At 45.0% G+C, this 23031-nt stretch overlaps 1 protein-coding gene across 2 annotated transcripts in view; it reads left to right on the forward strand.

The window, feature by feature from the left end:
- PRDM10 (PR/SET domain 10) overlaps positions 1–23031 on the forward strand; it is an 85531-nt gene that overhangs the window by 41421 nt on the left and 21079 nt on the right. The window contains exons 5-12 of one of the 2 annotated variants that reach the window (XM_027093002.1): positions 2180–2251; positions 6325–6538; positions 8301–8542; positions 9856–10059; positions 14518–14590; positions 16664–16781; positions 19094–19223; positions 19732–19974. In XM_027093002.1, coding sequence (XP_026948803.1) covers positions 2180–2251; positions 6325–6538; positions 8301–8542; positions 9856–10059; positions 14518–14590; positions 16664–16781; positions 19094–19223; positions 19732–19974 — 1296 coding nt within the window. The remainder of the gene's footprint in view (positions 1–2179; positions 2252–6324; positions 6539–8300; positions 8543–9855; positions 10060–14517; positions 14591–16663; positions 16782–19093; positions 19224–19731; positions 19975–23031) is intronic. The other variant, XM_027093003.1, reaches the window with a different exon arrangement.

Genomic DNA, 23031 nt, shown 5'->3' on the forward strand with positions numbered 1-23031 from the left:
CCGACCAGGGATCGAATCCGCGCCGCCTGCAGTGGAAGCGCAGAGTCTTAACCACTGGACTGCTGGGAAGTCCCTAGTGCAGGATTTTTATAAAAAGAACACATTGATTAAGAAAGCTCCCTTTATTTATAGTGTTTAATGCGTGTTTATTATTGATTGATGTTGATTATTATTCATGGATGTTGATTTTTATCAAATGCTCCTTTTGAATCTGTTGAGATTTTTCTCTTTACTGTTAATAAGGTGGATTATATTAATTGATATTTAAAAGTTAATCCAGCCTCGCATTCTGTAATAAACTCTATTTGCTCCTTTTCATATATGTCTGGATTTGGATTTGGTCTGCTAATATTTCGTTTGGGGTTTTATATGTTTATTCAATAGTTGACTGTATTTTAGCCAGTGTATTTGATATTTTTTTCTTTTAAAGTAGCTTTCATCTTGATGATATTTTTTTCTTTTAATAACATCCTGAAAAGCTACATCATCATTTTTGTTGTCTGTATAGTATTCTATTATGGGGATGTACTATTATTTATATTCTCCATCTATTGTTTTATATGTATGTTCTTTCTTTCTTTCTTTCTTTTTTGCTACTATAAAGAACATTCTCACAGACGTCATATCAGATTATTTCCTTAGAATAAATTCCCCAAAGAGAAATGATAGAGACTAAAGGTAGTCACATTTTAAATTATTTAAGAACCAAGATTTTTGTGAAAGTGAAAAAAGATACAAATATAAAAATCAAACACTTTAAATACAAAGTTAGAATCCTAAATTTGAATTAGAATATCAGTATGAACTCATGACTTTTTTTTCTCTTAAAAAACATGTTTTCTAGTTCTGGCCACTGAAAAGGTTTAGATGAAGTCATCAGTCCAGTAGCAATGATGTAGCCTCTAACTACAGTTTTCCAATAAAAGGAATCAGGGCTACTTAGAAAAACGACAGATTCTAGCCCTGGGGCAGAAAATGTACAAGATGTGCCTGAAACATCTTGTCTTATCAGAATGCAAGGAAGCGAGTAAAAACTTCTCTTCTGGGGTCCTGGGAAGAAACTCAAGATCTAACTTGAAGGGGCCAAAATGGGACAATTTGACTCATGAAAAAGGAAAAATATCTACAGTAGATTGAAACACATTAAATATATTTAAAATCCACAAGTTCATACTGATATGAAAAGAAATAACTCTTTGGTCACTTTTTGAGGCTGCTAGGGGACCACCACATTATTAGGAAAAGTGGTAAATGGCTGGAAAGAATCCAGCCTTTCCCCCCGAGTGTCCACAGGTAAACAATCACTTGATGAGGGAAATTTCATTATAGAGGCGTCCAACTAATAAAGAAAGGGGGGACGACTGGCTTAGAGTCTCACCATTTTTCATCTCCTATCATCAGAAAAAAGCTGATGAGGCACTTTGTAATGAATGGATCAACTTACCCCCTGAACATTGTCAATATCACTAAAAAGAGAGAACATTCATTATAGGGTTCCTGGTGTTGTGTACCTCCTCTTGACATACAGCACTGTATTTTTCCACATAAGAGGTATTCCTCCCCCAAAATTGAACCTGAATCTGATCGAGTCTCTAGATTTCACTGCCAACTAATAGGAAGCACAGTAAACAAAATGGAACAAGTTACAAGACACACAAGGATGCAGTTAGCACCATCTAGACTGCGGGAAGCAGACAAATTGCAGAAGAAAAGAAGAGAAATGGAACTTACAGATTAAAGGAGACTTCAGAGACATAGCAGTCAGATGCAGCACGTGGACCTTGATTGGGTCCTGATTTGAACAAGCCAACTGTAAAAAAAAATTATGAGACAATTGGGGAGATCCTAACAATAATTGGATATTTGGTGATGTTAAGGAATGATTATTTTTTAGGTATGATAATAAATAAAATATAAAAGTCCTTTTCTTGTAGAGATATCTACTGAACTACTTAGAGATGAAAATATATGTTTGAAGTTTGCTTCAAAACAATCGAGTGAGGGGGAAGGTGGGCGGGAGAACAGCTGAAGGAAGGTGAGCTCTGAGTTGATAATTGTTGAAGCCAAGTGATGGGTGCACAACATGTATTATACTATTCTCTCTATTTGATATAGGTTTGAAATTTGTCATTATAAATGAGAAAGTCATTTTGATAGGACTTTCTAAATTGCTTTTCAGATGCTGAAAAAGTTTACATTCCCACCAACAGTGTATGAGATTGCCCATTTCCACACGCCCTTGCCACGTTGGGTATTTGCATTCTTTGAATATTTTGCCAATCTGATAAGGAAAGTGGTTATTTTGTTGCTTTAATGTTAAGGTATCATTTTAATTAGAGGTTTTGTTGCTATTTGCACCTTAGAGGGCCCTTCCTCTTCTCCAGTCTCCAGAAACAATCTGCCTGTTTATGTTTTGTACAAAAGAAAAGTTGTTCTCAGACAGCTCTGTGAACCCGGCATAACAGGCAGTACAGCCATTGCCTTAGCATCTGTCTTTATTGCAGTTTCCTTTCAACCCGCACGGTTTTTATTTCCGGCTATAACACCTCAGTGATTATCAGTTAATTCCATGACCTGGATAGATTCTGGATAGAAAGTTAGAGTGAGGGTTTAACATAGATGATGGGTGCTTTTTTTTTCAATCCTTAGCAAAAAGGTGCCTGTTTTTTCAATTGTCGGTAGTGGTGGCAAAATCCATTTGAAATCTTTTTCGTATACGCATTCCCTCGTCCGTAAGGAAGGCAAGGGACTCTCCAGACCTAGAAGCACAGTCTCCGCTTTGTTTCTGAAAAGGAACATGTGTGGCTCCCCACACACTGAGAGGAAAATATGCTGCCCTCATAATTGGTCTCAGTAGGAACCCGGAGCATTCTGTTGTGTTTGCTGCTGTCCAGTGTAGTTTCATGTTTCACTCTCAGATAAATTGTATACTGAAATGCATTATGTCGCTTCAGAAATAATTACCGAGAGTGATGTTAAGTGGGAAGGAGAAGGTATACCACGAGTTTAACAAATTCCTTTTCCTCTCGCCACGCTTTATCGTGTGTGACAAAATGAACGGGCGTAAACTATTTTTGTTACTAATCTTTTCCTCTAAGGGAAGTTGGCACCACGGCTCCCCGCCCTGCTGCCGGGCCGTTGCCTCAGGAGCAGGTGTGTTACCTCGCTGCTCGTCGCTCGGGTACTCACGGTGTATGCGCTGTTTACCTTCTCCTTGAATCGACTCCAGTCCACAGGGGCCATTGTGATGTAGCAGAAAAGCAGGGCAGAGTCAGAATGTGGATTTCCTCTCTGCCACTTAGGAGCTGGGTGGTAAAGTGATCTGGCCTCAGAGGAATTTAGATTCCTCTGGCACGCCGTAAATGTCAGTTGAATTTGAATTATTAGTGAAACAAACCTGTAATGCATTCCTACTGTGTGTTAAGGTCCATGCTATCTGAAATACACGGTTCTTACCTACAAATGATTATCCCCGCTTTCCATCCCTTTTCGACGGTAACTTGCATGATTCTGGTATATGTTCCACCTGTGCTTTAGCATCAGTCCCTCTAGGAAATGCTGAAGGCTTCAAGCCTTTTCTTTGCCACAGCCTTTGAGGAGAGTTCCAGCCCAGGGACGAGGAGGTTGTCCGTCTGTTTTGATGTCAGCTTTCTCAGCAGTGGCGAGAAGCCAGCAGTAACTTGCCTGACCCGCAGTCTTTCTAGCAGCATCTGTTGGGGAAAAATACAGCTCAGCTTCATGGGAGTTAACTCCCAATTGCTGAATCCATTCTTTCAGGTTGGCTCTGCAAAGAGATAAAGAATTTATGAGGAGTGGAGGTGGATATATGCTTTGGTTTGTTCAGTGTGTGGTAACATTCATCGCTAAGGCTGGCATAAGCTCTGAGTGGCTTAGAGTAAAGGGTGATAGCGAAGCTGCGCTCTGAGACAGCAAGTGGGAGCCGATCAGATCAGGGTGCAGAGGGGGTGGCAGTTGCAGTTCTGTTGCCAGAAGTCCCTATTCTTTTGCTTGTTGACTCCTCATGTCAGTGGGCATTTTATTGTTGTTATTGAAGTTGAAGCAGAAGCACCTCCCAGAATTTTGTCCTCCTGTCTACACTTCTGAAAGGCCCTGAGCTACAGATGGAATGTCATGCAAGAGTCTGGCTCCTGGGTTAAGTGAATGCATGTTAAAACACGCATGTGCTATCTGAGGTAACTGATTTTATCTGCCTTCTTCACCCTGAGGGTTTCCCATGTTGGGCAGTGACCTTTAACTGCCTTGGCAGGTCAGATTCTGTAATATTGTTTCTTTACAGAGTTTGAGAGGTTCTTAGATGCACCACTGAGAAAGGATGTTTCTCTGAAGAGCTGCAGAATATCATTTCCCAAAGGGCCAGATGTATTTCCACAAACTAATCTTCATTGGATACCTGCTATGTGGCCAGCAGCCTTTTAAGGTTGTAAAGGAAATACATGCTGTCACCTCGGTCCTTAAAGAACTTAGATAATAATAATAATCTATTACTATTAATATTAAGCACTTACTAAATGCCAGACACTCTACTACTGGCCTCATATACACATTGTTCCACTTAATCCTCACAACAACCTATGAGGTATGTATTACCATGCCCATTTTACAGATAAAGAAACAAAGGTTCAGAGAAGTGTGTTAACTTGCCAGCATCTTAATCGAAATCTGTCTGACTCCAAAGCCTGTGGTCTGCTTGCGTGAGGTACAGTTCGAGAGGCAAGCTGGGCTCCCAGGGAAATGCACACGAATTGGCAATGGAGACAAAGCTACGAGGAACAGCTAAGGTGTGACATGTCAGAACCAAGATTCTGAAAGATCTTGGCAGACTGAAAGAACAGAAAAGACAATAAAATGAAATTTACTAGAGATACATGGCCATTTAAGTAAAAATCAGCTATGTAATTCCTGAGCAGGAGAAAAAGGGTTCAGTAGCGCTCTTTGAGCAGACAAGAGGACCCAGTGACCTGCCACTTCCAAATGGGGAGCGCTAGGACGTGGCGGTCTCCAGTAAACGCTGGTGCAAGCTGATGGCGATCCGCTGAGGGGTAAATGGACACAGCAGGACCGTGAGCAATGGGTCAGTGCATTAGGGGTTTGGGTCTTGAAGTACTGGAGGAACTGTCTTCATGGGGCACAGAGGGGGCACTTACTTGGTGTAACTCGAGAGGGAAGTCGGGGAGGTCTTGACTCCACGGGAACATCCCTGAGCTGTTCCAGAACCATCCGGGCTGCCTGGTGGGCAGTGTGAGGAAACGTGAAGCCCAGGCTGGACGGTGTCGCTGGGTGGGATTCTGTGACTCCAGGGGCTGCAGAAGGTCAGAGCAGAGAGCGGACGCTGTTCCCAGAGAAAGCAGACGACGAGGACGGGGTTTAGACGGTTGCCGAGGGAAGAGCATTTTAGGCGAGGAAAGACAAAGAAAAAAGGGAGTAGGCACTTCCAAACACGTGTCTTACTTGTTGAACAGGGGGAGGGCATGGCTTGAGTATGAGTAATGGTGCTAACGGAGCAGGAGAAATGCGCTTGCGTCAGAGGGATCTGAGTGGTATATATCCCGAGGCCGCTTATTTAGAAGGTGAGAACTTTTAAGGTACCATTATTTTCCTCCGGTGTATTTGGTAAAGTTAATCGAATCCATGACCCAAACCGTGTCTTATTTGCAAGAGACTAATTTCAGTGTGATGAACAAAATAGGCATCTCTTTCCTTGTTACTTACAAACCTCGGCCTCTCTGAAGTGTGTGACAGGAGAGCTGGTACCCACTGAATTTTACCAACTGCGTCTTGCACCACGTGTTCAATTTTAAAGCCACGTGGTTGAAGGTGGGTCAGATCTTTACCTGCATTATGCTGTGGCCCCCTGCAAAGGCAGGAGGGTCCCCACCCCAAACCAAACTGAGGCTGATGATACCACACATGTTCCAGGAGGGTTTGGAAGGGTTCATTACTTTCATATTTGAAGTCTCCGGGGAGACAGGGCAGGCCCCTCATGCAGGTTTGGAAAGGCTGAGAGAGCAAGGAAGTGGGACTTGAGGTGAAGGCTGGGATCGGCACGACAGTCCCCAGCATGTGGTCAGGGGCTCGTGGGATCTGAAACTCCCGCTGGCACCGGCAGAGCCCAGATGTTGGGCAGAAACAGCAAAAAAGGAAAACAGATCTCTTATTACAGCCCATAGATGGAAATAAGAGTCATTTCTGCAGGGCCTCGAAGGGAGCTGGCGAGAAGAGTATCGCGCCCAAACCTTGTGTTCTGCGTGTGTCCTGGCTAACCCCAAACAGGCTGTACTAACGTTACGATTAAATGTCGTCCAGGCCTCGTTGCCGGTGCACAGCCAGGTGCTACCTTCGCTTGAGGGTGTGGGTGGCACGGACCCTTTGGCGACCCTGCAGAGCCCCATGGCCAGACTGGAGGCCAAGGATGAGGAGGACTCAGAAGACTCGGAGGAGGAGGAGGAGGACGGCGGAGACACAGACCTGGACGACTGGGAGCCTGACCCCCCTCGGCCCTTCGACCCGCACGACCTGTGTACGTAGAGCCGCCTCTCGGGAGCGCGTGTGGGCGCAGGGCGGGCTGGCCCCTGCCGGGGCTCCTGGTGCAGATGCTGCGCCCGGTCTAGGTGTCGCCCTCACTCCATCCTCAGGCAGCCTGTGAAGGAGGCCCTGGCTGTCCCTAGAGTTCTGATTGTACTGATGAGCGAACTGAAGCCCAGGGGAAGCTGGGCGGCCTGCTCAGTGCCCCAGGGGGCCGGGGTTGGGTCAGGACCCAGCCTCAGTCTCTGATCCCAGAGCTCCAGCTGCCAGACCGTGATGTGGTCCAGTCCTGGCAGATCCGGCCATTTCCGATTCCACAAGTTCCCTTCCTGCTTTACCTCTCTTCATACCGACCTGAAAAAATGCCTGTTATAAAAAGACGCCTGTTCTGAAAAGACACCCCAGGCACCAGAGCGCTGCATTTTTCTAGCTCGACTAACGCTCCGCACAGTCTTGTGGGGTCGGCAGCTTTCCCAAGGTCGTGCTCAGTTGTTCAAGAGCCAGGGTTCGAACTCGGGTGTCTGCTGGCTGCAGGTGCCCAGGACGACTGCCTGTCCGTCCTGCCTGCTTGGGGGGTGGGTCCTGCTTCCACCCACCAAGCCATTGCCGCTGCCCATCAACTTCGTGCCTAGATGACAAAGTCCTTATCTCCCCTTGTGAGTTACGAGACTCTGCAGAGCTTTGAGGTCTCACCGTATTTCCCCTGGACCTTCTGTGTCGTGGTGGTAGGCCTGTTTGCATGGGGCCAGTGTTCATCTCCAGGCCCAAAGAAGGGCTTCCTCATTTTGCTTTTCTTTGAATTCATAAGTTTTCAAGGCAACTCCTTAGTCAAATACACAACACACAAGGTCACTTTATGTTATAAATATTAATACAAGATAGCTCTCCATTATTGGAGAACTGTGGAAATTGGAAATACCCATTTTCTAAGTCAGGTCATCACACAGCCAGAGTTGGGTAAACTATAATTGGTTAATTAGATTTGTTTAGGGTCACGAGCATGCTCTCTGTGTGGCCCAGTCCCTTTTTCCTGTTTTGTGGCTGGACCTGTCTCATTCTGGCAGTGAGCTGACAGATGGGTGACACTGGGAAAGGGGGTGAACGTGGATGCTTAGTGCCCACCGGTCACTCGCAGAATGAGCTGAAAGTACATATCAGGGCTGGGCTAACTGTGTCATCCAGGTGAATGAAGGATGGGATGCTAAATTCATTCATGTCAGCATTACCTTCACACAGTACACACGGAAATCTCAAACTCAACAGCGCTTTTTCTGTTGATTTAGACATGCCCAGACAATAAGGCTTCTATAACTCCCTTTGAGGAAACTGATTAAACAGTATTGTCAGGTTTTTAAATAACAGCTTTATTGTGATATAATTTACATACTATAAAATTCACCTAATTTACATATTATAAAATTCTCATCAGATTTTGCAACATTTAGCCTAAGAAGCTCCTCTTTTCTCTTTTCAGACATGTTATAATTGATTTGCAAGTTTAATGCCACTATTTGAATGAATATCCAACAGAGGAATAAATCACGGCCTGCAAATTATTTCCGGCAGCTAATTCTGCCTGGCTTTAGCAGAGAAGCACAGGATCTTAGTGGCCTCTGAGGAGGAATGTATTACAGTGGAATGGGTATTGCAGCTGTAGGAGTGCATTGAGTTTGGGCTGGGAAGTTTAGATTTGGGGATTTTTCAGGTTGGAACTTTTCCCCTGAGACTGTGACGTTGAGGATTGCTCTCTCGTGTAGGGTGTGAGGAGTGTAATAACGCGCACTCGTCCGTGTGCCCGAAGCACGGCCCCCTGCATCCGATCCCCAACCGGCCGGTGCTGACCCGGGCGCGGGCCAGCCTCCCCCTGGTGCTGTACATCGACAGGTTCCTGGGCGGTGTGTTCTCCAAAAGGCGTATCCCCAAGCGCACCCAGTTCGGCCCCGTGGAGGGGCCGCTGGTCAGGGAGTCGGAGCTGAAGGACTGTTACATCCACCTCAAGGTAATTTATGCTTCAACATAGTCCAGTCTCGTTCCGACGATTTTTAAGGGGCACACGTTTTCCCACCAAGCCTCTTAATGCAATCTCATAGCAGTTCGCTAGTAGTTTTCTTTCTGTGCTTGACTTGTTTCAAATGGAGACGTTTTCTCTCTCACCAATGACACAGAGGGTACGGTTTCAGTCCCCGAAGTCTCAATGTGAATAATTCTGAGAGGTGTAGTTCTCAGGGGCTGGATTAGTCTGGGAGGGCTGCCAGATCAAACATGACAGACCGGGGGAGCTTAAAGAACCGATGTTTGTTTTCTCACAGTCCTAGAGGCTGGAAGTCCAAGGCCAAGGTGCAGGCAAGGCTGGCCCCCGGTGAGGCTGCTCTCCTTGGCTTGCAGGTGGCTGCCCTGCGGCTGCCTTTGCACAGGGCTGTCCCTGTCTGCAAGGTGCCTCTGCAGCTTCTCTGTGTGTCCTGATCTCCCCTTCCTATGAGGACACCAGTCAGATGGGATTGGGACCCACTCTTGCAAAGCCGTGTCTCCGAATGCAGTTACATTCTGGGCTACTGGGGGGCTAGGGCTTCAACATACACATTTTGGGGGGGACACAATTCATCCCATAAAAGGGACTCGACAGCTTGTTTTTCAAATTAACTATGACTGGAGCATAGAATTACGTCGACTCATGTTATCTGTTAAGTGCCCATAATGTTTTTAGGAAAACCTCTTTGCAGTTTTTTAAAAAATTAATTAATTAATTAATTTTTGGCTGTGTTGGGTCTTCATTTCTGTGCAAGGGCTTTCTCTAGTTGCCGTGAGTGGGGGCCACTCTTCATCGCGGCACACGGGCCTCTCACTGTCGCGGCCTCTCTTGTTGCGGAGCACAGGCTCCAGACGCGCAGGCTCAGTAGTTGTGGCGCACGGGCCTAGTTGCTTCGCAGCACGTGGGATCTTCCCAGACCAGGGCTCGAACTCGTGTCCCCGGCATTGGCAGGCATATTCTCAACCACTGCGCCACCAGGGAAGCCCCTAATTAGTCTCATTTTTTGATGTGTTAGTTAATGATGAAATATCAACCAAAGCTGTACACTCAGGGTGCTAAGTTGTAGATTTTGCTAAGTAATCCTTCTGTAGGTGAGTCTTCAGAAGGTATCTTCTTCCTGTTCCATTCGGCAAGACACAATTCCAGTATCTTTCTAGATACAAAGGGGAGAATCAGCATATCTGGTTAATTTCAGGAACAATATCTTGTATGTCATTACATGAATATCTATCATATTAGAGGTTTTGTGTATGTGTGTCTTTTTACTTTCACTCTGGTTGCAGGTTTCTCTTGATAAAGGTGACAGAAAAGACAGGGATTTGCACGAAGACCTGTGGTTTGAGTTGTCTGACGAGACCCTTTGTAACTGGATGATGTTCGTGCGCCCGGCCCAGAATCACCTGGAGCAGAACCTGGTGGCTTACCAGTATGGCCACCACGTGTACTACACAACAATCAAGAATGTGGAGCCCAAGCAAGAGCTTAAGGTACAGTGCTGGGTCAGTGGCGCCTTTGCTAGGAATTGCAATTGCTTCATGCTTTTCCTACTTTTCTTTTCCCTTTGCAGAGGGATTCTTTAAACAATGGTCCTTTTCTTGTAATTCACTTACTTACTGAGCACTTGCTGTGTACTGTACACTTCTAATAATCCCACAAATAAAACAGAATGAAAAGTATATGACTTTTGAGATCTCTCAAAGGCGTTCATGAAGGTATTAGGCCCAGGGGTGAGGAAGTAGTTGTTTTGGGGGCACAGGCAGGTCTGTGTGATTAAAGATGGGCTTACTTCACATCATTTACACATTCTAAGGAAGAGTTAGCTGGGAAACAGGAGATCTTGTAAAATGGAATTCAGATGTATGGGCGAGATTTCTTTATCTGAAGACTCATTTTACCCAAAGAATTCTATGCACTGACTTCTGATTTTAGGAATACATTTTTTGGGGATAACACTCTGTAGGAATTTGTCTAAATATTAACTCTTGATGATTAATGAAAATTCCGCTATGATTCTAAGGGAAAATCTCCTCTGCCCCCCACTACCCGTGCCCGTTTTTAAAGCTATGTTAGGAACATGGTAAAAAGAGGGGGTCAAAATATTAAAGTTATAAATGAAAAATATGTCAGAAATGATTGCTTTGGTACATGAACACCGAATAGCACTGTGCCTCAGTGTGATAAAGTGAGAAATAGATACTTCTTTGGGGGGAACAAAGACCTAGACTTTGTTTAAAAGCTGTACAAACCCTGCGTCTTTGAAACCGTCAAGTTTAGATAATCCATAACCTCCAAAGAAAATGTGTAGAAGGAGATTCACATCTCACACCTGTATTCCAACAAATTCTTGATACTGAATGAGTACTTTTAACTGTGGAGGGGAGATTATTTTCTCTTTTAATGCAGTAGAAGGCAGACAGATACAATTAAATAAGAATATAATAGTTCAATATAATGAACAACCAAAACAACAGATAAAAAGAAAGCAACAGAATGGGGGAAATATTTGTAATACATGTTAAAAGGTTTGAGTATACAAACTGAGAGAAAGTTGTGTGCCTCTAACATCACTACATCCAGATGGACAATAAATAAGTATCGGGAATAGACTTTATTTGGGGGAGGACTCAAATAGTAAAGAAATGTTAAAACATTTTTTTAAAGGTTGATAATTTAAAAACCCTTAAAGCAACTATGAGTTAATATTTTTGTTAATTTAAACTAGCAAAAATAAACAGATATAATACAAGGAGTGTGAGGGTTTAAAAAATAGGGATGTCTGTTTCAGAATTGCAAGATTTTATAGAATATTTTATAGAATATTTCTGACAGTAGGCAGCAAAAATGTTCTTGGCCGAGTAAACCCAATCCTTGAAAATAAGTCTGAGGAAATAATTATAAGCAAAGATAGAGCTAGCTACATTAGAATTTTGTAATTTTTTTGCTGACTCAGACATTAAGATGCACCATCATTTTGCACACCATTGAGAAAACACTGCCAGCTGAGCTATGTTACAGTGCTTATTTTAATCAACAGAAGTAGTTATTTTATTTTTATGGCAGGAGCTATTTTGGACTTATTTAGACACAATTTTGAAATCACATCACACTTACGCATATTTAAAAAGGCACACTATAAGCAAAAGAAATTGGTTCAGGTATAAACTGCTTTCTGTGCAGTCTGACTTTTTTTTCTTTAACTGGATCATTGTTTTACTTTATCGTGGATGTTTGTGCTTTTGTCTATCTGTCATCTTCTGTACCATCAAGGTGCTGATGATGGTGCAGTGTTTTTAGAATAAGTGCTCCTCTGCTACCTCTGCGATATTTTTCCAAGCCACTGATAGCTTTTCTGTAAGCTTTGATGCCGTGCTTTCCCATTGACCGAACCCATATGTGTCTTTTTCCTCAATTGAAACACATGTCCTTGGAAGCTGAGAGTTTTTTGATCAAGTCAGTGGGAAGTTTCTGATCACTCGATGTTTGATACCTTAATGAGAGTTCCTCCGGTATGATCACACCAGCCTTGCATTGCTTTGAAATTTCTTTCGTTTATTCTGAGGGAGATGGCAGGTTTTTTTTGGCCTTCATTTTCATTGCTTGGCAAGTGTAGCACCTCACGGGGTGCCAGTGGGACACATAACCGGAATGAGGTGAGAATGGAAAGATCTCGGCCAGGTTTGTGCAGGAGCAAAGGCAGGTGGTCACGGCTACGTCAGGGCAGTGACCACAGAATGCCATGGATTGGGAGGCACACTCTGATTTCTGCATCAGAGAATATGAGAAACATACCTCTTGGAATCGATGAACAAGGCAGAATTTATAACAGCAGAATGATAAACTACCTAAAAGTCCAACCACAGGGTCATGGTCAAGTAAAGTATAGAATACAGACTCTGTAGAATATTATTCCACAGTTGAAAATGAAGTCTCTCAGTGTGATTATTTCCATATGGTTAAAATAATGTTCCACAACAATTGTATATGATGGATTCATTTAGTGACCCAAACATGGACCTTGTACTATGTTCCAGACACTAGGAGAAGACAGACTGGTGCCCTGCGTTCAAGGAACTTGTCCTCCAGAGGGGAGGTGGGCAGAAAGGTGTAAATAAGCAAATAATATCAAATAGTGGGAAGTGCTGTGAAGGACACAAAAGATGTGAAAGGAGCAGATAACAGAAAGGCCCCAATTTAGGTGTGACGGGAGAGGGCGGGCCTTGCTGAGGAGGTGACAGTGAAGAACCCAACATTCCTGGTGGTGGAACAGCAAGGGCGAGAACTCTACATGTTGGAGGAACTGAAGGTGGGTAAAGGAGGGTGGTGGGAGCCCTTTGCAGACCAGCGTCAAGCACTTGAGGTTTACTGAGAACCAAGCAGCTGTTGCAGGCCATTAAGCATGGGAGTGAGTGGTGAAATCCGACTGTGTTTCCAGAAGACCGCGCTGGCTTCTGTGTGGGGACTGGAATGCAGGGAGCGAGAGTGGAAAAGCAGAGGCTCGTTAGAAAACCAGGCAAGAGCTCATCTTGGTGTGCGTCTAGGTGGGCGGAGCAGACGGAGGACGTCTGAGCCACCGAGAGTTCTTACTGAGGCATTACAGAAGAAAACAGAAATATGGTGGTCCAGGGGCTAAGGCTCCACGCTCCCAATGCAGGGGGCCCGGGTTCGATCCCTGGTCAGGGAACTAGATCCCACATGCCATGACTAAGAGTTCGCATGCCACAACTAAAGATCCCGCCTGCCGCAACTAAGACCCAGCACAGCCAAATAAATAAATATATTTTAAAAAGGATTAGCTTTTAGATTTCAAGTCTGAGCAACTGTGTGGGAGGTGGGGTATTTACTGAGATGGGGAAGGTAGGCAGGGGTGGGGGGCGAGGAGGAGAGCATCTGGAAGTCAGGTCCGGACAAGCGCCATCAGGCAGGTAGTAGAATGTAGGTAGAGGGCAGGAGGGGAGGGTCTGGGGTAGAGGCAGTGACCTGGGAGTCATTAGCACAGAGTTGGCTGCAATGGGTGCGATCACCTCAGGAAGAAATAAGAAGGCCCTGGACTTGGACTATGCTTCGAGGAACAGCGCTGTTCAGGGTACGGGAGGGGAAGAACAGCCAGACAGGGAGACTGAGCAGAAGCGGCCCGCGGGGTAGGGCGGAGGAAGGGGCTCAGGAAGGTGGCATAGCTCTGGTGACCCAGCAGTGTTGGGGTGGAGCCACCATGATCACAGCTGTGGAGAAACCTGTGTTTAAATACAGATAAAAGAATTGGAAGAGGGCTTCCCTGGTGGCGCAGTGGTTGAGAGTCCGCCTGCCGATGCAGGGGACACGGGTTCGTGCCCCGGTCCGGGAAGATCCCACATGCCGCAGAGCGGCTGGGCCCGTGAGCTATGGCCGCTGAGCCTGCGCGTCCGGAGCCTGTGCTCCGCAACGGGAGAGGCCACAGCAGTGAGAGGCCCACGTACCTTAGGAAAAAGAAAAAAAAGAATTGGAAGAGGCTCTGCTTCATGCAGATCAAGAGACTATTGATGTTATCTCTCGTGAAGTTGTTCTAATAACAAAACCAGTTTTTTATCTTTTTATTTTTTACATTTTATTTATTGATTTTTTTGGCCTCACTGCTCGGCACGTGGGATCTCAGTGCCCCGACCAGGAATCGAACCCGTGCCCCCTGCAGTGGAGGCGCGGAGTCCTAACCACTGGACCGCCAGGGAAGTCCCACAGTTTTTTACAAAGGAAAAAGAAAACACACAGTGTGTTTTGGCAGGCGAACTTCCTGACTGACCGTCTGCACTAACGGGGTCACCTCACAGTTCGGCTTCTTTTGTTTGTTTGTTTGTTTTCCGTGGGCTGTAGAAAATCCTGAATTGTTTCCTGTGAGCAGGAGGGGGGATTGAAGCACATGAAGCACATCCGGTGATGCCCTTTGTCCTTGATGATGTACTTGGCTCTTGCAGGTGTGGTATGCTGCTTCCTATGCCGAGTTTGTGAACCGGAAGATTCATGACATTTCCGAGGAAGAAAGGAAAGGTGCTTGGACTTTTTCATTTTTTTTGTATTTCATATATTGATTCTAAATTGTATATATTACTTACATCTTTAGGCAATGTCTAATTTTTCTATCTCTCTGTATTTAAGATATTCTAATAGGTTCTTTAGAGCTGCACATCCCTGTCTAATTCTAGGGTCAAATGACAATGACATATTTACATTTCTTTCATGGGTGCTGGAAAATAGTATTTAATATAATGAAAACTCCAAATACTAAATTAGGACCTAGATCAGAGGACGATCCCTATCGAGATGTAATCATCTCTGAACACGGCAAGGTAGGCATTGACTTTGTTTTCAAAGTAAATGTCACTGAAGTACAACCTACGTACAGAAAAGTGCGCAAATCCTAAGTAAGGGCCCAATGAATTTTCATAACGTGAGGATACCTGGGCAACCCGCACCCAGATCAAGACACAGAGCGTGGCCATGGCCCCAGGACTCCCCTGAGCCTTGTAATTCCTCCTCACTCCCAAGTGTAACTAATCTCCCGACTTCAGCACCACAGATATGCTGATGTGCTTGTTACCAAACTTTTTATAAATGGAATTATGTGATATGTACATTTCTGGTGTCTGGGAATCTTTTGTTTGTGAGATTCTTCCATACTGTTATGTATTAATGTAATTTGTTTATTCTCATTGCCATTTGGGTTTCCATTGTGTGAATGTACCGCAATTCACTGATCTATTTCTACCATAGAAATGTGGGCTGCACAATGCAATCCTGGCACTGACTAGCTGGAGTGAGGTCACATTCTGCAGGTCAACGGCAGAGTCCTCCACAAGGCCCTCCCGACTTCAGACAGTAGTCTCAAGCCCTGGGGGTCCCACGCCCCCTGCACTTCTGACCAGCTAGCTACAATTTAGGGAGTTCCTGCTAACCCCCTTATGTCTGATAATTCCCTAGCACGATTCATGGGACTCAGAAAAGTGCTGTACTTATGAGTACCATTGTAGTATAAAGGATGCACGGGGGGACCAGGCAAATGGAGAGACACTCAGGGCAAAGTTTGGGAGGATCCCAAATGTGAAGCTCCCATGTCCTTAGGCCGTGTCACCACCCTGGAGCACTGATGTATGATTACCAGCCTAGAAGGCTCACCTGAGCTTCTGTGTCCAGAGTTTTTCTCAAGGCATCATCACATAGGTGTGAGTGATTGGCTCCTTGGCCTGTGATTGAACTTGCTCTCCAGCCCCTGCTCCCCTGCCTGGTTGATACCACCTGGCGCAAAGCCCCAACCCTGTAATCAGAAGGTTGGTCTTCCTGACGCAGCCAGCCCCATCCTGAGCCATCTCATTAGCATAAACTCAGGTATGGTCACAGATCACCAGGAATAACAAAGACGTGCTTCTTACTTGGAGATTCCAAAGATTTAGAGGCTATTTCCCAGGGACCGGGGACAAATGCCAGCAAAATTCTTTATTATACAGCAGGGTCGTTTCCAGTTTCTGGCTAACATGAGGGTGCCACTGTGCACATTCTTGCATGTCTTTTAGTGAACATATGTGCATATTTCTGTTGCGTGCACATCTAGGAGTGGATTGCTGGGTCATACGATATACACACAATCAGCTTTAATGGGTACTTCTGAACATTTTGCTAAAGTGATTACATTGGGCATTGACTTTCAAGTTATTTGTGATACAGTATACCATCTGATTATGAAACTTGGATCTGAATCACTGGGTTATCTGCATACAGATTTCCATTGTAGCACTCCTTGTCTTTCCAGTGTGGTAAGGTCGTGTGTGTGTGTGTGTGTGTGTGTGTGTGTGTGTGTGTGTGTGTGTTGTATGTATTGCGGGGTGGGAGAGGGTAGCACAAGGGTGTTTGTTCCTTTGATGTCTTATGCAAATATATCAGAAAACAAGATCCTAAAAATTATTCTCTGTCAAACTTTAGCCTTTGATTTTATAACAGAACAGCAGACATTGCGTATTTATGAACACTGGGCTACGCTGAGATGGGAATGGTGTGGGTACCGGGCATCTGAGTGTTATTGGTGCCTGTTGGTCACCAGCCTCCGTGGTTTCTCTCCCACGACTGCAGTTCTTCGAGAGCAAGAGAAGAATTGGCCCTGCTACGAATGTAACCGCCGATTTATAAGCTCAGAGCAGCTGCAGCAGCATCTCAATTCGCATGATGAGAAACTGGATGTGTTTAGCAGGTATAATAATAAGGGGGAAGACTTCAAAAACTTCGTTTTTAAAGTTCCAGTGTCGTTTCTAGATCATCTGTGAATTTATGGGTCTGTGTGTGTGTGCGTGCACACACGCGCGCTTGTGTGTAGACAGGTAACCAGGGAGGCTGCTGAAGGACATTTCTTATCCGTCGTTTCCTTTTTTCCGCTGGTTCTCATCACTACTTGTGTCTTTTCCAGCATAACCAATACCCAGCAATAGGACATCTTTTCACCTTAGTAAAATCTCCCCTAACTAGAGATTCTGAAATAGGAATTCTTCTGATTTTCAAACTCTTTTCAGTAGTAGGATTCCTTCATCAGACTAAGTCCTATGTTTAATTCCCACTATATAAAAAAGGTAGGTGAAGGAGAATTCCACAGGATGGGGTAAGCAGCAGCTGGATCACATAGGCCTGATGGGTAGTGGCAGGAAATTTGAATTTAATTCTATGTGTGATAAGAAGTCTTTAGAGTCTGCTGATCAAGGGATATTGTGATGTTAGTTACATTTCTAAACATAACTGTGGATAAAAATAAAACTATCACCTTAGCTTGTGTTGCAGTAAGAGTGAAGACAGGGAGTCTAGTTAGAAGCTATTTCAACAGTTCAGATGAAAAATGAGAGTGGTTCCGGGCAGAGTGGTCCCGGTGGGACAGATGTAGGGTTGCCAGCTTTTATGTGATTTGAAAAGAGAGGAGATGGTGCGAAATGGCATTTAGGGAAGTGGGAGAGTAAATATCCCAGGGAAGTCCGGTGTGATTGCCTGCAACGTGAGTGAGGGCTCATGTGAGTCACGGCTGTGTCGTCACCAAGTGTCTTTCGCTGCGAGGGTGCCGGTGCAGAGCCGGCAGGAAGTCGGTTTCACCAAGCGCGTGCAACGCAACAAGAGTGATGAAGCAGCAGTGGGGAGGGAAGAGCATGTACAGGGGAGTGACTCCAGTGAAGGACCTTGGAGCTTATGAGTGGAAGGACGGAGATAAAACATGAAGAGGATGCAGGACTGCAGACAGGGCACAGGACTGGACTGGAGCTGCTGGTGAGGCAGAAGGATCGTTGAGTCCAGGTGTCTGAGGGCGTGAGCTGGAAGTTAGGACACCGTGTAGGAGCGGGCGAGGCATGGCATCAGGACAGTGGGGATTCCGCACCTCCCAAGGACGACAAGGCTGAGGGTGTGACCACGGGAGCAAACGTCTGGGGTGCATGGAGGACACAGCAGGAGTTCCATCGCTCCCTCCTGTGTTTCCCGAAAACTCCGACCATGGCTCTGTTATAGCACTTTTTATATTCTATTGTGAGGTTTGGTTTACATGTCTGCTGCCTCTACTGGACGTGTGAGGGTAAAAACTGTTGCATGTGACTTACCGTCTTTAGTGTCAAGCTCCGTGCATGACACATTGTAGATAAAAATGTTTGTTAGCCAGCTGTTAAAAGATATTTGAGACAATTAGGCAAATTTGAACTTTGGCTAGATTTAATAAATGTTGAGCAACTATCACTTATTTTTTAGGTGCGATAAAGTTGTTGTGGAGATATGTGTATTATATATACAAATATATGTCCTTATGTTTTAGAGGTACATATTGAAATATTTACAGATGAAATGATGTCTGGGATTTATTTCAAAATAGCCTAATGGGTATGTGTGTGGGAGAAGTGGTGAGGCTATAGATGGGATAAAACTGGCCATGAGTTGGTAAGTATTGAAATGAGGTAGCGGGTACACTGGCCTCCTTGTATTCTCCACATTTGCCGAGGTTCGGAATTTCCCATAATAAAGAATCTTTTAATGTGGTGTTTACTGGATGTGCTATGGAACCGGTGAATTAGAAATTTGTTCTGACCTTCCAGAAGATTATAGTAAAACAAGGGCGTTCCTTTGACTCGATAGCCACATTCCGTGGAAGGAACATGAGGTGAGCAAGGGGAAGACTGGAATCTTGTATCCAGGACACACACTAGGCGTGTTCTGTCCTGTCTGCATTGCTCACAGAATCACAGAGATGTGTGCGAGCTTCCAGAATTTTTGGTAGCAAAATGTTGTCAGTGCTTTGACTTTTTAAACCTCCTTTTATTCTGAATAATTTAAGACATCTCTGAGCTATGTAGATGGCAAAGATGAGAAATTTGGAAAGCGTGCATGAGCAAAGTGATTGTTTCCATTAGAAAAAAAGAATCAGGAAAAGAAATCAAGTGAGAGGAAATCAAGATTTGGGGTGAATCGGGATCATTCAGGGAAATATTTTTTGCGCAGTATTGTGTAACCATGACTATCTATAACCCAATGTCTTGTCCCCAGAACAAGAGGCAGAGGAAGGGGGCGAGGCAAGAGGCGGTTTGGCCCAGGTCGGCGGCCGGGACGCCCTCCCAAATTTATCCGCTTGGAAATAACCAGTGAAAATGGGGAAAAGTGTGATGATGGGACACAGGTATGGGGGATGGGAAAGCAAGAGCTCTTCTTGGATGCTTGGTTAGAGAACTTATGAGAACCATTACTGGATTCAAATACAAACGCCTCTCAGAGGGTGATGGGCCTGCCTGTCAGTGCTGTGCTGCCTGGTAATTAAAGTCTGACTAGAGAAAGGCTAAAAAGAACGTTGTTTCAAACGTTACTTACAACAAAAACCCAACTCTGCTGCCCTAAAGGTTTGAAATTGTCCAGAGACATTACTGGGGGACTCTGTTTAATTAGTTTAAACAATTAAAATGATGATATTCCAGAAGAGTCCTGTCATAGTCTTTTCCTCACAAAATGATCTGGAATGTCTCCTGGTTTTTACATCCTGTGGATGGTTACCTAACTAATTTTCTCAGAAAGAAAATATTCTTTTCTGAGCATAACGACGCTAGTCATTTAAAAAGTAAAGCAGCAATTCTAAATCCTAGCACTAATGTCTATCTAGGTAGGGAAATAATTGCTGGTTATTGCAATTTCAGGACTTGCTGCATTTTCCCACCAAGGAGCAGTTCGATGAGGCTGAACCTGCAACTCTGAATGGGCTGGACCAACCAGAGCAGCCCGCGCTCGCAGTCCCTCAGCTGCCACCGGAAGCCCAGTCTTCTCTGGAGCACGAGACGGAAACGCACGAGCTGCACCTGCAGCCCCAGCACGAGGAGAGCGTGCTGCCCGCCCAGAGCACCCTGACGGCCGACGACATGCGCAGGGCCAAACGCATCCGGGTAAGCGGGACGGCCGCCCTGCCCTCTCCCAGCCCTCCGCCCCGCGGGCGCTGACCTCTGTCTAGGCAGCCAGCCGCGTAGGTTCCCTGCCGTTCACCACCACTTCTAAGGCTTGCTTGCATCTAGCCTATCACAGGCTCAAGCCCCTTGTTTTGGAAGAAAGTATGAACTGTTTCTCTGGGTCTCTGGGTCCCGTGGCAGGCTGGCATGGCCGGTCCTAGATTCCATCAATTTAGCAGTGACTCAGAAGCCTGGCTCTTGGCAGCATCCGGACTAGTGTAGTTAGAGTAGAATAACTCTCTGGATGCCTAAACTCACAGATTGGAAATGGAGAGATAAGTACACTGAGTTGTAATAGTTACTTACGTTGAAGCCAGGCTAATCTGTGCCTAATCATAGCTCTCAAGTCAGTTTGGGGTTTTGAATTTGTTTATCAATGGTTTCCAAGGGGAGACTGGCAAATGCCAGGACCCGTCAGTGCACAGGGACCTGAGTTCAAGTTGATCTGGCAGGTGCAGCGCACACACGGGGACAGCTCGGAGCTAAGCTCCAGGTTCGGGGGTAGGGCAGTGTCTCACCCGCGTGACCGGTGACTTGACTTCAGGCCATGTGGCTGCAGGGCCTCCATGGCTGCCTGGCCCGGTGTGTTTTGTCCCTATTTCACAGACAGCGTTGATTGTGCGTTAGGACCTGCGGGGGATGCATGTGGAGAGCAACGTGGTTTTGTGAGATCAGTGTCTGTGCGGACAATTGACATACAGAAGAGAATGACTTAAACCCGTGATTGTGGTAGCAGGACGTTTAAAGACTTTTCTTAATCCTTTATGCAGATGAAAGAGACTTTTTGTATAACTTCCCAGGCTTTACAGTTTCTAGGTGGACGATCATTTTAGCTTATGTTTCTTTGGGTCTTATTTGCCAATAGGCTAGACGGGACCTTGAACAATAGTCTAGTCCGTGCCTTCATTTAAAAATACATTTAAATGTTTGTTCTGTATGACAGCGTGGAAGAACTCTGAGCCATCAGGCTAAATAGACTTTATAAGGGTCCTGAAATGGAAACGTATAAAACTTATGGCTCCACGTGTATTATTTCAAAAGGATGTGTAAACCTACATACATATACACCAGAAAGGCAAAAGGCTCTGCATACCTTCCATCCGTCATGCCACATGATTCCCAGTCTGTGTTTCACTCTTTCTTGGGCAATTACTATCTTTTCTGCTTTGGCCATTCTGATTTTTCACTAGGTCCGTAGAAATGCTTTCTAGATTGAATTTTTTGAAGGAAAAAACCAAAGCCCACATGTTTCGTGAGGTGTGGATGTGTAAGCATAGTGTAGCCATGATCGTACGTGTGTTCTGGAATGAACTGGGTTACTGGTTTTGGAACAAGCTTCCTTGTGTCAAAGCAAAAGCCGTGTGTATGTGGCTTTTGGAGGTCAGTCTTAGGTGAGCGATGTTTTTTTTTTTTCCTCTCACACATTCTAAAAAGCAGGGGCTATGTATTTTTTCATCTTTTCTATCCAGATTGGTAATGACCAACTGAAGGGAAGCCTTCCAACCCCATTGGTAATGTAACTATTTTTCTCTCCTCTAATGCTGCCTGCTCAGTTGGAGCTGCAGGTACGTTTGTTTCCTGTGTTTCACTCACATAACAGAATGTTATTTAAGTGTTTGCCTGACCTGCTGTTCTTTGCAACCTGTACTTACTAAATCCTGGTGGAAACGACAGTTTGGTTGCTACAGTCAATGCAAATTAGTTAATGAATAATGATAATTTATTTTCAAATAGCGAGTGGGCTGCAGTTTGCTCATACACAAAATGAAGGGTAGGACTAAGTGATCTCCAAGGTCCCTTCCAGCTCTGAAACAACTGAATGACTTCTGCAGTGGCACCGAGTTCTGACTGTATGTTCAGCACTGCCTAGGTGCACAGTAGAAATTTCACTGGTGTCCTGTCCTCTGGGATCTTCCAGTCTAATTAGGGAGGCAATGCTAATGTAAGGTGGGTCACAGTTAAGTGCTACACGTAAAGGTAGAGCCTGTAATTGCTATCAGAAGTTGGAAGAGTGAAAGGCCAAAGAAAGCTGGAGTTGGGGAATAATTCATAGATGAAGTGAGAGTTAAACTGGGAAAGAGAGACAGGAAGAAGGGAGATGGTTTCAGAGGACGGCAGCCATAGCATCAAAGGCCGACACCCAGGAATTGTTTGGTGTGGTTGCTGGCCGGACCTGAGCACGGGTACCACCTGGAGGGTCGTGGAGAGTAGCACATACCGGGCAAGGCTAGCCCAATAGAGGTTTTGAAAACTGGGCAGAAAACAGGCCAGAGAAAAGTTGTTTAAAAAAAAAAAAAGCCAACAAACATGATTGATTTCTTTTTAATGTTAGGATCAAAATAATATGAAAATTAGTCAGTTTAGGTTCCTTTAGCTATTAACATCAGACTTTAGAAACGTTTTATGGTTTTGTCTGCAAAGACTCTGTTGACTCAGAATTCATCTCAGTGTGAGTCGAATCCCTTGTCACAGGTTTTAGCAACTATACCATTTTGTCACCTTTCAAGGAGCTTATGTTCCATCCAGTACAGAGTGGTTGGCCAACGGCAACTCTGAGACCCATCTGTGCTGCTTCCACCCTTTCTCTTGATTGCTTCTAGAAAATGTGTACCAGTTGCAGCTCTGAACTGCAGAAGATACCGTAGAGTTGAAATGGCCTGCAAGTGGGTTGGGGGGCGGACAGTTTCAGCACTTCCACTACCTTGTAATGAGAGGGTTACATTAGGATCATTCGATCAGAGAAACAACCTAGTTCTTGAGCACTTAGTTCAGTGCTCCGTGGAAATCAAAAAGGCAGTAAGAACAAGGTTTGTCGGTAGAGCTAAGAAAGTGGAGCCCGGCGGCTGCTGCGTTTAGATCAAGGGTCTGAGGACACTCACACTAAACAGAGATGACAGGAGACTTATTAGCATAATGGACTGAAACAAAACCACCATCCAGATTTGGTGCCCAAGGGGAAGTGGAATCTCCGTGGGACCAAGACCAGTTGTTGTGCGT

The sequence above is a fragment of the Aethalodelphis obliquidens genome, unplaced genomic scaffold, assembly GCF_003676395.1.
Source record: "Aethalodelphis obliquidens isolate GAN/ISIS:26980383/991018 unplaced genomic scaffold, ASM367639v1 scaffold82, whole genome shotgun sequence".
Lineage (NCBI taxonomy): Eukaryota > Metazoa > Chordata > Mammalia > Artiodactyla > Delphinidae > Aethalodelphis > Aethalodelphis obliquidens.